This window comes from Microtus pennsylvanicus, chromosome X, assembly GCF_037038515.1.
Source record: "Microtus pennsylvanicus isolate mMicPen1 chromosome X, mMicPen1.hap1, whole genome shotgun sequence".
Taxonomy (NCBI): Eukaryota; Metazoa; Chordata; class Mammalia; order Rodentia; family Cricetidae; genus Microtus; species Microtus pennsylvanicus.
The window spans coordinates 56,659,594-56,672,113 of record NC_134601.1 but is presented as its reverse complement, the minus strand read 5'-3'; the positions used below and the strand labels follow the sequence as shown (position 1 = coordinate 56,672,113).

Below are 12,520 nucleotides of genomic sequence, written 5' to 3'. Positions count from 1 at the left end.
AGGTTTCTCTCCCACCAAGTCCCCGAGCTGATTAGTCCCAAGAAATCATATAGGGCTCTACATTAGTTATAAACTGATTGGCCCATTAGCTCAGGCTTCTTATTAACTCTTATACCTTATATTAGCCCATAATTCTTATCTGTGTTAGCTATGTGGCTCCATACCATTTTTAGCAAGGTAGTCACATCTTGCTTCCTCTGAGGCTGGGTCACGACTGCAGAAAGAACTTTCCTCTTCCTAGAATTCTCATTGCCCTGCCTCTACTTCCTGCCTGGTCCTCCTGCCTGGTCCTCCTGCCTATACTCCCTGACTGGCTACTGGCCAATCAGCATTTATTTAAAATATAAGTGACAAGGTACAGACCATTGTCCCACAGCACTTTCTTTTCTAAGAGTTGCCATGGTCATAGTGTCTCTTCACAGCAATAGAAACCCTAACTATAGACAGTTGTTATACTCTAATGGGACAGGAAGAAAAAAATTAAGCAAATAACAAAGTTCATTTTAGATTCTGAAAAATTACTTTAAGATGGTCAGTAAAAAGATCTAGAGAGATTGATTAGTGGGTAAGAGTGCTTACTGCTCTTACAGAGAGCCCAGGTGTGGTTCCCAGCACCCAGATGGTGGCTCGCAACCATTTATAATTTCTATTGCAGAGGATCTAAAACCTTCTGCTCTTGATGGGCACTGTGGTCATGCAGTGCATAAATGCACTCTCACACACACACACACACACACACGTACATAAAATTAAATAAATAAACATGTTGTTTTTATTTTTAAGTTAATTTTTATTTTTATTGAAAAAATTTTCATACAGTATATTCTGATCACAGCTTCCCTTCCCCCAAATCCTCCCAGATCCTCCCTCCCTCCCAGATCCTCCCCACTTCCCCTACCTCCCTAACTCTATGCACTTTCTTTCTCTCTTTCTTTAGAAAACAAAAAACAAACCATAAAAAACAAAGTACAAACATATACACATACAACCAAAATCCATAAAAGCACAAAATTAGAAAACCATATTTATTATACAAGCAAAATAAAAATGTCCAAACAAAGCAATAGGAGTCAAAAAGTCTACAAAATACCACTGAGTTCAGTTTGTGTTGGCCATTGACTGCTGAGCATAGAATCTGCCTTTATGTGTACTAAATATCCCCATTGAGACTCCCATTTGGTAGAAAACTAATTTTTTATGTGAGTGGTTGTTAATGCAATATAGCTTCTGGGTTTTGATGGGGTCTTTTTTATATGTTTTTTATTGATATTTATTGAGCTCTTCATTTTTTTCTGCTCCCCTCCCTCCATCAGTCCTGTTGTGTCTTGAAGACACTATTTCCTTGGTGTCCTCCCTCCATCCCCTCTGGCTCTTAGAATCTTTCTGCCTCCTCTTCTGCATAGCCTTCCTGGGCCCTGAGGAGAAGGGCTTGATGAAGACATCCCATTTAAGACTGAGTGTTCCAAAATCTCTCACTCTCTCCACATTGTCTAGTTGTTGGTCTGTCTGTTAGTTACCATCTACTGCAAGAGGAAGCTTCTCTGATGATTGCTGAGGGAAGCACTATTTATGGGTATAACAAAATTGCATTAGGCATCATTTTATTGCTATGTTCCTTTACCAATCCAATAGTATTTTGTTTTCCTCTAGACCCATTCACAGCCACCTGAGCAATGTTAGGCATGATTTCCATTTTGTGGAGTAGGTCTTAAATCCAATCAGAGAGTTGTTGGTTTCTCCCATGTTTGCACCACTACTGTCCAGTATATCTTGCAAGCAGGTCATCATTGTAGATCGTGGGGTTTGTAGATGGTTACCTTTTTCCTGGTAGCGTGCAGAGTACCATAAACACTAGTCAGTAGGCGAAGGCTCTAATTAGGCACCAGCTCAAATTCTCTGCGTTCAGTAAGATGTGTAAGAATTGTCTTCAGCAATAGGACCTTGCCATCAGTTTGTGGAGAGCAACCAATAGCCCTGGCAATAGCCAATGTTTAGGAGCCCCTTTGGCCAATGATTCAACTAGATACAGCCCATTCCTGGCATTGTTTTCACTTGGTGATGAAAGATATCTTGTTGGGGCACTGTTTTCATGTGGCCTTTAGTGTTAGTTGTCCCTCCCCACATTCTCTCCTTACTGATCTCATCTCTCCTCTTCCTTGTTTAATCCTCCTGCTCCAAGCTCCCGTATCTCTCCACTAATAGCCACACATATACACATAAAACCAAATAAATATTTTTAAACAATGGTCAGGCAAGCCTTCCATGACAAAAATGTCACTTGAACCCTAATAGCAAGGGTTTACTGAACCTAGGTATTGAGGGTGGCGATGAGATGTACATGAGCTATCAAGTGTGTAGGAAGAGGGCCACATCGTGTTAAGCCCTCATGGGCTGTGAGAGAGTTTAGATGTTACCTGATACCTAAGATTCCATAGGGGAATGATCCTTGATCGGATTCTATAATAAAATTAATAGTATTCCCCCCAAATATTGAGGAATCCAAAGAAACAAACTTGAAAATGTTTCAAGGCTATAAAAGATTTCAGTAGAATATTTTACTCAATTATACTAAACAGTAGTAATCTTTGGCAAAACTTCATCTTCTGATAATTTTATAAGTGCTATCTTAATACATACATACATATATATATATATATATATCCTATATGCCTTATATCACTTGTCTTTGAAAGTTATAGCTGCCTTCCTCTAGCAAGCTCTGTGACAAAGAATTATGAATTGATATTTCATTATATCAGAAGTCGCATTTAAATTGCTATCCTTCTATAAATATAAAAAGCAAGATTTATAAATATATGAAACGATTATTTTACTCTAGTAGCAATACAGTGTCTATGTCTACGTTTCTAACTTCCCACATGTTTGTATATATGTGCATATAAATGTATACATACATACATACATACACACACACACACACATATATATATATGTATTTTTGGTGGGTTTAATTTTATTTATCTTTTTCCCCCGCTTTTTCGAGACAGGGTTTCTCTGTAGCTTTGGAGCCTGTCCTGGAACTAGGTCTTGTAGACCAGGCTGGCCTGGAACTTACAGAGATCCGCCTGTCTCTGCCTCCCTAGTGCTGGGATTAAAGGTGTGCGCCACTACCGCCCGGCAATTTTATTCATCTTTTAGTGTTTTGGAAACCTTCATTTAACTTCTGGTTTAATCTTGCTTCTTTTTATCTAAAGCATATAGAATTTAAAAATATTCTCAAAATATGCTTTTTTCTGTGTCATAAGATTTTTATTTTATATATTTATATAGTAATACTTTTGGAAAGTATTTTTAACAGCTATTTTGTGTGTATAAGTGTTTCGCCTGCATGCATAGCTGTGTACCCTTTGCTTGCCTAGTGTCAGCAGTGGCCAGAAGAGGGTATTAGATTATCCTGGAGGAACCGAAGTCACAGACTCTTGCGTTGTGAGTCACCATTTGGTTTCTAGGAATTGAACCTGTATCCTCTGGAAGAGCAGCTCAGTGTACATAATCACTGAGCCATCTCTTTAGCCCCAGGAAAATAGTTTTTCTAAAATAAGATTTATTTATTATGTATATTCTGCCTACATATATCCTATAGGCCAGTAGAGGGCACCAGATCTCTTTACAGATGGTTGTGAGCCACCATGTGGTTGCTGGGAATTGAACTCAGGACCTCTGAAAGAACAGTCAGTGCTCTTAACCTCTGAGCCACCTCTCCAGCCCGGAAAATATTTCTGATCCTAATGTTTTCTAGCCACAAAGATATTCTGGACTTCTTATCATCTATTAAATGTTTTAAATTTAAAATTATTATTATTATTACTGGGGGCACATACATGTTAATCTCAACTCTGGAGATCAGAGGGCAACTTACAGGAGTCGGTTCTCCCCTTCCAGGCTGGGTGTTCCAGGGATTGAGCTCAGGTTGGCAGGCTTGTGACAAGCTCTTTTGCCCTCTGAGTCATCTCACCAGCCCTCTATTATATTTTAGTGTTAAAAAGATAAGCTGAGGGGTCTGGAGTAACCTGCTGCTCTTTCAGAAGACCCACATTTAGATCCCAGCACCCCTGTGGCAGCTCGTAACTCTCTGCAACTCTAGTTCCGTGGGACCCAGTGGCTTCTGGCCTCTACAGGCATCCATATTGTGTATATGCACACACTCAGGCAGAATATCCATATGTATAAAATAGAAATAAATCTTTCTGAAAATTAGGTTCAATTTTTTCATTTAAAAAAATTACATATTTACTGCTTTTTATTTTTTTGCAAATCTAGTGTCATAGATGGCATACTATCTGTTGGTGTTTTTTATGTTTCTTTTCTTTGTTTAGTATTATTTTTGTTTTAGTTTTAAACACAATCTCATGTCTTCTTTGACTTAAGAATGCTTTATTTCTCCCCTTGCATCCTTTTTGAGGATACTTTTAAATAAAAGTCATCATTTGGTCTGTTTCTTTCCTTGTTTAAACAGGAAACAGAGAACACAGCACAAAAAGCTGGAAATGAGTCCCCTGTACAAGAGCTGAGACAAGATGTATCTAAAAAGGTTGGAAAGATATAATATCAAATTTAGTTTATAGAGGATATCAAATTTATACGATGCATTTAAGCTAGAACATTTTCTGTATTGTTTCAGCATACTATTCTGTACATACTAATTGTTTTAGTATATGTTCGCATGATCAGCTTTGTGGTAGAAGACACACTGGCCTTTTTTAGAAGTCATGTCACCATCTACTTGGTAATTTATGCTTGAAACAGTTGTTTGTTTAATATGGCCTCTGAGTACTATGATACGGGCCTTTAGTCTCAGCACTTGGAAGTCAGGAGAAGGTGAATCTTTGAGATATATATATAGTGAGTTCTAGGTCAACCAGGGCTACAAAGGGTGATTCTGTCTCAAACAATCAAAAACAGTTAAACCAACAGCAAAATATTTATTGGTTTCTGAGTTCCAAATCTTGAGTTTACTTTTAAAGTTGCAGGTCCCGAGCCAGGCATGGTGTTGCACACATCTAATACCAGCACTTAAGAGTTAGAGGCGGGTAGAACTCTATGAGTTTGAATCCAGCCTGGTTTACTTAGCGGGCTCCAGTACAGCCAGGGCTATATACTGAGACTCTATCAAATCATCAACAACAGCAACAACAAATATAATTTACAGATACTGAAAGGCTCATAGTAGCAAATTATGTTATCTTTAGGAGTCAGAGATACCAGGAAGTCCTTACACTGATAGGATCCTTGAGGCCTTTTTAAATAATCAGTGCTGTGATGCTCCAGAAGTTAGTTCGCAAGAAGAGAGACTAAATGCAAGATACATATTTTGGGGCTGGGAGTGGGGAGATGTCTCAGTGGGTAAGAACATTTACTGTTTAAGCATAGGGACCCAAGTTCAAATCCCCAGAATCTATGTTAAAAAAAAGCTATTCCTGACCACATATGCTTGCATTTGGGGGTTCAGGGATGTAGACAGGTTGATCCCAACAGGAGTTTTCTGGCCTGCAAACCAGGAGGCAAAGCAGGTTCTATGGCAAATCCTGTCTCAAGAGAATAAGGTAGAGAATATGGACGAAGACACAATTATCCTTATCTAACCTCAGCCTGTAATACACACATTAGGCACAGTTAAAACAATAAGCATTGTAAAATGGGCCATTAGTAGTGTCAGCATGAATTCTAAGGAAAAAGATTTGTGTTCATTTATTTTTGAGTGTTTTTGTGTATTTTGTGGGCCGTGAGCACTGTTGTAGCCAGTAAGTTTCTAGAGCCCAGCAAAACAGCTCCTTCTCTATTGCAGAGCTTCTCCATTAGTAGCTCTCTTCATGCTCCTTGTTGTGGAGGACCAGCCACTACTGTGTGCAGTGCAGGACTCTTCTACCTGCCTGGACACCAGTAGCATTCTCTCGATCCTTTCGTCATGACAACTGAAAGTGTCTCCACAGCTGGGATGGATTGGTGGCAAATTTGCTGTCAGTGGAACTACATACACTATTCTACCCTTATAAAATTTATAAATATAGCAGAATATGGATTTTAATGTTGATCATACCTTTTCTGTAAAAGCGGAAAAAATCCCTTTAGGGAGAAGAGGTAGTCTTGTATATTAGCATATAGAATAAACATAGAGCTGGTTTTAAAAATCAGAAACCACAATTCTACAGTGGAGCAGTTTTTTTGATTCTTTTTTTTTCTTGATGGTTCTCAACCGTTTGCATATATTTATTTTCTTCCCAGTTACAATGTAAATAGAACTTTTATTCTTACCATGCTTATGTGCTTCATATTTCATTACTATGTTTCTCTTGAACGGTTTAAGTTATATTCAGTCATTTTTATTGTTGAAACTTGTTGATTTTTTTGCCATTTTTTCTCGTCTTCTTCCTTCTTCAGCCACTCAAGTGCTAGGATTATAGACATTCATCACCTCCATAGTTTTTAATTTCACCCCTTTAAAAATCAGTTACCTACTTCCAATTTATCCTGTCTATAGTGATTTGAAGGAGAATTTAAATAGAAACCAAAGAAGTAGTGAGAAAATTCTGTTGGACAGAAAGTGAGGTTTAACAATCTTTTAAAGTTTTAGCCTTTTAAGATGAGTTAAGCATTAATTGTTAAAGGACCATAGGAATATAATACCAACTACGTGCTCAGGAGTATCTTACATTTAGAAGAGGAATTTGAGTAAACATGGTGGTACAAATTTCTAACCGCAGCACTTAGGTTGTAGAGGAAAAGAATCAGAATCAGGATCTCCCTCCAGCTACATCAGGAGTTTGAAGCCAGCCTGTATACACCCATATGTAAAAAAGAAAATCAGGAAATTGGATGAAAATAAATTTAATAAATATTGTACCAAATTTACAAAATATTATAAAAACCCAATGAGAAACAATCTCCTGTTGGACAGTAGGAACAGAACTAACTTTATGGAGAAAGTAGCGTGTGAGCTGATTTTTGATGAACGTATAAAATTTTGGCAGGCAGAGATAAAAGAGGAAAGACATCACCAATGGCTTAGAGATGGGGAATGTGCAGAATGTTTGAGGATGAGGCTAATAACTCCAAGTTATGAGAATGTCATACTGAAATATCTGGGTTTCATTTTATATCACTCAGAAAACAGTGAGCTTTTGATGTATAAAGAGTAGCAGCAGCAACATCTCTTTGTTGCTTTTAGTTCTATTTTTTTACCCATTGCATTGTTTAAAATCCATTTAAAAATGACAGTGAGGGACCATAAATAGGTATGAAAGGTGTGTATCATCAGCAGACTGAAGAGCGTGGCTTGTTCTCCAGGAACTGATGGTGTGTTGTGAGGAAAGTGAATGTGCCGAGCTAGCCTGTGTAGTCTGTGTGTTGTGTTGTTCTTGCTGTAGTGAATGGTAAGGTCAGAGAAGAGGGAGACTAGAACAGACGAGGGAAGACAAAATTTTCTACCTCATCTTGACGCCTTATTTTTATAGCATGAACCTGTCTGTGACACACAGTGATCATGTCAAACCTTTGTAATAACCTTGCTCTTACTGTGGCTCTTCCCCATCCCTTGTTTTCTTCTGCACATAGACATAGAAGGCTAACAAGCCTGAAAGCCCCTTTTTCCATTATTTTCCCCTTATTTGTAAACTTATTTTCATCTTTTATTTCTATATTCTATCATCTATTGCTGACAATTAAGTATTCTTTTTTCCCTATCCAAAGTATTATGTGGAAGATTACCTGGGTTTTAAGTTTGGACATTTGTGTTTACTATGTAGCATTTGGGGAAATTTCCTAATGGTTTTCCCTCAGATCCTTTTTCTGAAAAAAAATAATAAAATAAAACAAAAAAAATTAGATAATCTAGCTATCTAATGAGACCATCACAGGGTAAAGTATACTGGATGTGATACACAGAAAGCTTTCTTTCCTTTCGTCTCTAGAACTTGAGAAGTTTATTCTGTTAGCTTTCTCTCCTGTGGCTAACTTCCCTTCAGCTTAGAAAAATGCTGGGTCACTTTTTTTTGAAGTTTTTTTTTTCTATTTACAGCCAAGCCCTCCTCCCCAACCCCTGGTACTAAAGATCAAACCGAGGGCCTAGTAAATGCTAGGCAACCAACCAGGCAATGTAATTTTTAAGAATTATATTGTACCCAGCTGACTCTATGTCTTCATGTTTTAGTCATTCTTTAGTTCTTTGAGAACTGCTTATGTGTTCTGAAAATATTCACCTTTCCCCAGTTCCTCCCAAATTCACCCCTTTACTTCCCCTTCAAACATTGTGTCTTCGCCCTTTTCAAAACCTATTTGTTTTGCCCATATATTCTTGGATGTGTGGTCTTCCACTAGAGCATGGTCAACTTACCAGGGGTCACACTCTTGAGAAAACTGACTCTCTCTCTTCACACAGTTATCAATTGCCAGAAGCTTCTAGGCTAGGGGTGGAGCTTTGTGCCCACAACCTCTCTTCATGCTAGGATTTGGTCTAAGTGAGCTTGCACGGGTCTTATACACACATGGTGTCACAGCCTCTGTGAGTTCACTCTTCATTTGCTCTGCTGTATGCTGCAGTTAGTTTCCTTGTAGTCATTTACTGCCTCTGGCTCTTACACTCTTTCCACTTCCTCTTCCGCAGTGACCTCTGTTACTCATTTTCACATACATTGTTATCTGACTTCTGTTACCACTAAAGTCGTTAATGTTGATTAAATGCCAAATGTGATAAACGTTGTAAACCTTAGTTAATATTATATGTGGTAAAATGAGGAAATTTCTAGTACTAAAATTTTTAAGATAGTGAAAAACTTACTTGCAATATACTGGGAAGTTAGGGGCAAATCTTACTGAACAGGAATAACAGCCAGTTTTACTAGTATGGAATTGTAACAAAGCTGATCAGGGCAGGTCTGCAACATATTCCGTTAACTTACAGGAGCTGGGGAATTGAAAAAGCAGAGTTCAGGTTTGGTATGAGTGGATCAGGGAATTTAATGTGTTAGTAATGCCAAGACTGTATAGAAGATATATTTTTTTCTAAATAGTACGTGAAGACATAGACCCCTGTGCATATTTTTCACTTCGATGTAAGAAATAGGAGGAGTGGGAGCAGTGTGGGCTGGATGTTGGAGCTCTATTCATAGACAACCCCCAGAGTCTGAAGAATGAAGCCTTATAATTGATTCAAGTGTGTTTATTACCTTGCATCTGCCAACTTTTCTGATATAGTCTTGAGTTCAGACTGCATCAAGTTCAATTCTAATCCTAGGTGGATTTTGTTTCCGTGATTTTGTTAACTAGAGACAGCAGGGGGTTCTTGCAACTAGTTTGGCATAACTATGTAAATAAACTCTTGACATTTGAAGTCTTCATGAGGAGATATATGGCTTCATTTTACAGGGTTCATTGAACTTTTGTCATGATATAATAACACAGATTCCCTATTACAGTGTATAAGTGTATAGATTCTGGAAGCAAACTTCCAGGACTTAATACCATTTTTATCACTGACTAACTCGAAAACATTGGACAAATCACTTGGTCCATGTATGCTTTAGTTCCTTCATTTGTAAAATTATGACAATAGGAGCAAATCTTTATACATTTGTGTAAAGATTAAAATCAATAAAGTGTTACAGACATTGCCTGTCATATATATTGAATTAGCTATTACTTTGTTGTAAATAACTTCATTATTTTTAAAACTGCATTTTAACCTTTCATTAGATAATTGAAAGTATTATTGAGGAAAGTCAGAAAGTACTACAATCAGAAGATGACTCTTTGGATTCCAAAGGGAGAGGACTCTCTGATCAGGCTACTGCCAGTTCTTCTGTGGCTGAGACAGACTTTAGTGACATACCTGGACTATTATCCATAGAGCATGAACTACAGCATGACTCTGAAAAGGCAGACAGTCCAAATGTATTTGAAGAAGCTGAATTAGAAGCACAAAGATGTTTTCCTTCTGAGGACTCCTGTGAGAAGACTGTAGACGAAACTGGTAATGTAGCTGAAGTAAGTTCAGCTGAGCAGCTTGATGTTTCTGAACTGGAAACCGAAATACTGAGCAAGGAAGCGATGGAAGTCAAAGAAAGCGATATTCTAGATCCTGCATCCTCAGATTCTTTGTCTGCTAAAGATTTTGCTGCTGCGGAAGAAGTGGCTCCCGCCAAACCCCCAAGGCACCTTACTCCAGAACCTGATATAGTAGCCAGTACAAAGAAGCCTGTTCCTGCACGCCCACCACCACCAACTAATTTCCCACCTCCTAGACCCCCACCTCCAACCCGACCTGCACCACCACCAAGAAAAAAGAAAAGTGAATTGGAGCTTGAGGCTCTTAAAACACCTGATCTGGATGGCAAGTATTAACTGAGAAATATTTTGGTTGGGAAATATGAGAGTTAAAACTAACTTTTCTGCTTTGGGTTGGGAAGAAGTAAGATAGGGTCTTTTTATATCATCCAGACTAGCATGTAACTGGGCTGTCCTTGAATTTGTGGAGATCTTCTGCCTCTGCTTGTTGAGTATAGGCATTTGTTATGATTCTCAGCTAACTTTTCTGCTTTTGCTTCAATTTGTGCTAAAGAATAACTGCTGTGATAACTAGGATATATAAATTATTTCTTGAATAAGTTGACAAAAGCTGAAAGGTATTATACTGGCCATAAGTTAAAATAATATTACTGAGTATTTTCAGACTCCAGACTTTTACATTTTTTTAACCCTCTAAGAATTGATATGGAAGTGGTAGGAAGAAAATGGGAGTGAAAGACTTAAAACAGCAGAAATTTAAATGCTAATCTTTGAATGTATAAACTGTGCAGTCTTGAAGAAGTTAAATAATTCATTCGAGCCATTGTTTTTAATAAAAATAATAAAAGCCACTGTTCTCATAGGTTTGTTATAAGAATTAAATAAAGGTTAAAAATACTTCTTTATTTGTGTGTGTGTATAAAATTGTTGGTATTATTCTTCTGTTATTAATATCTTCATTATCATTATTATTACTATTATTATTTTTATTATCATTGCAGTACCCAAAGACAACATTACATCTGATTCTCTCCTTACTGCAAATGTGGCTTCAGAGAGTACAGTTAGAGATTCTCAGCCTTCTCTTGATTTGGCAAGTGCTACAAGTGGAGATAAAATAGTTACTGCCCAGGTTGGTGAATTACTATTATATTGGGTATAGGCTAATTCAAGCTTCATATAACTAGCTGACTGAATTACTGAAACCCTCTTTCTTCTCTAGGCCAAATATTTCTTTGTCTCCCATTCCTGACCACCTCACTTCCCTTTCTGGCTTGGCTACTAACAAGTTTAGTGAGCTAGCTAGTTATTTAGCATCTGATTCTTAGATGCCCTATTGATAAAACATGGGAAAAGTATTCACCTTGAAAGTTTTTTGCGAAAATGAAATGTGCTAATATATGCCAAGTGTGTGGCATGTTATAGGTATTTTTAAAACCAGCTGCTTCTATTTTTAATAAGTTCCTTTTCCTAGATATAAAACACTTCATGTACTAGGCTATACAAAAAAAACTGCATAGCATTTTACCACAGCCAAATTCTGGAACTCGGGGTAATTTATGTAGTAGCTGAGGTGAGGAGGGTCAGCAGACCTGGAAATGTGACATTACCATCTTGTTTTAACAATACAGTAGAGGTCACAAGCGGTCTTTTTTTGTAGAATCGACGTGGTGTTTGTCTTTTTAAAGCATTGATTTTAGCCGGGTGGTGGTGGCGCACGCCTTTAATCCCAGCACTCGGGAGGCAGAGGCAGGTGGATCTCTGAGTTCGAGGCCAGCCTGGTCTACAAGAGCTAGTTCCAGGACAGGCTCCAAAACCACAGAGAAACCCTGTCTCGAAAAACCAAAAAAAAAAAGCATTGATTTTTTTTTTAATCTAGAAGAATATGCAGCAACAACTATATGTGAATTTTTAACATATTGTTGTCTAGCTCTTTATATAAACAGAAGTCTTTAGCAGTGTCCACATATGGCTTGAATTAATTGCAATCTTAGTAGAGAACTATTGCTTTGAATGGGCTCAAATAAAATATTTGTGATACTACTAAGGCACTATTTCATGGGCAACAGTAATTTTGGTGTCTAATATCTTTCAACATGTAGAGAATAATAAAGGACTAAAATGGAATCATTAATTTAAATTTTCAGTAGGCTCTATTTTCTGATTTGTGGAATTTTGTGGAAGTGTGCATGGTAATGAATAATTAAAATTTATAGAAATTCATTTAGTCTGTTTGTACAATTATAATTTTAGGAAAATGGAAAAGCACCTGATTTGCAGACGGTAGCAGGGGAAGTGATGGGCCCTCAGAGACCTAGATCCAACTCTGGGAGAGAGCTTACTGATGAGGTAGAATTTAATTTTTTTGTTCTTAAAAGCATAAAATGTAAAAATCATATGAGAAAGTTCTAGAGATGGGTGGTGGTGCTGGCTGCATAGCAATGTAAGAGTACATAGCGACTTTACACTACACCTAAAGATACTTAACACATTCTTGTTT

General features: G+C 37.6%; 1 protein-coding gene across 4 annotated transcripts in view; it reads left to right on the top strand.

Annotated features, from left to right (window-relative positions):
- The window catches only part of Wdr44 (WD repeat domain 44), a 105,923-nt gene that overhangs the window by 47,218 nt on the left and 46,185 nt on the right, over nt 1-12,520 (top strand). For 3 of the 4 annotated variants that reach the window (XM_075957472.1, XM_075957474.1, XM_075957471.1), the window contains 4 exons: nt 4,478-4,552; nt 9,709-10,345; nt 11,022-11,152; nt 12,274-12,369. In XM_075957472.1, coding sequence (XP_075813587.1) covers nt 4,478-4,552; nt 9,709-10,345; nt 11,022-11,152; nt 12,274-12,369 — 939 coding nt within the window. The remainder of the gene's footprint in view (nt 1-4,477; nt 4,553-9,708; nt 10,346-11,021; nt 11,153-12,273; nt 12,370-12,520) is intronic. The other variant, XM_075957473.1, reaches the window with a different exon arrangement.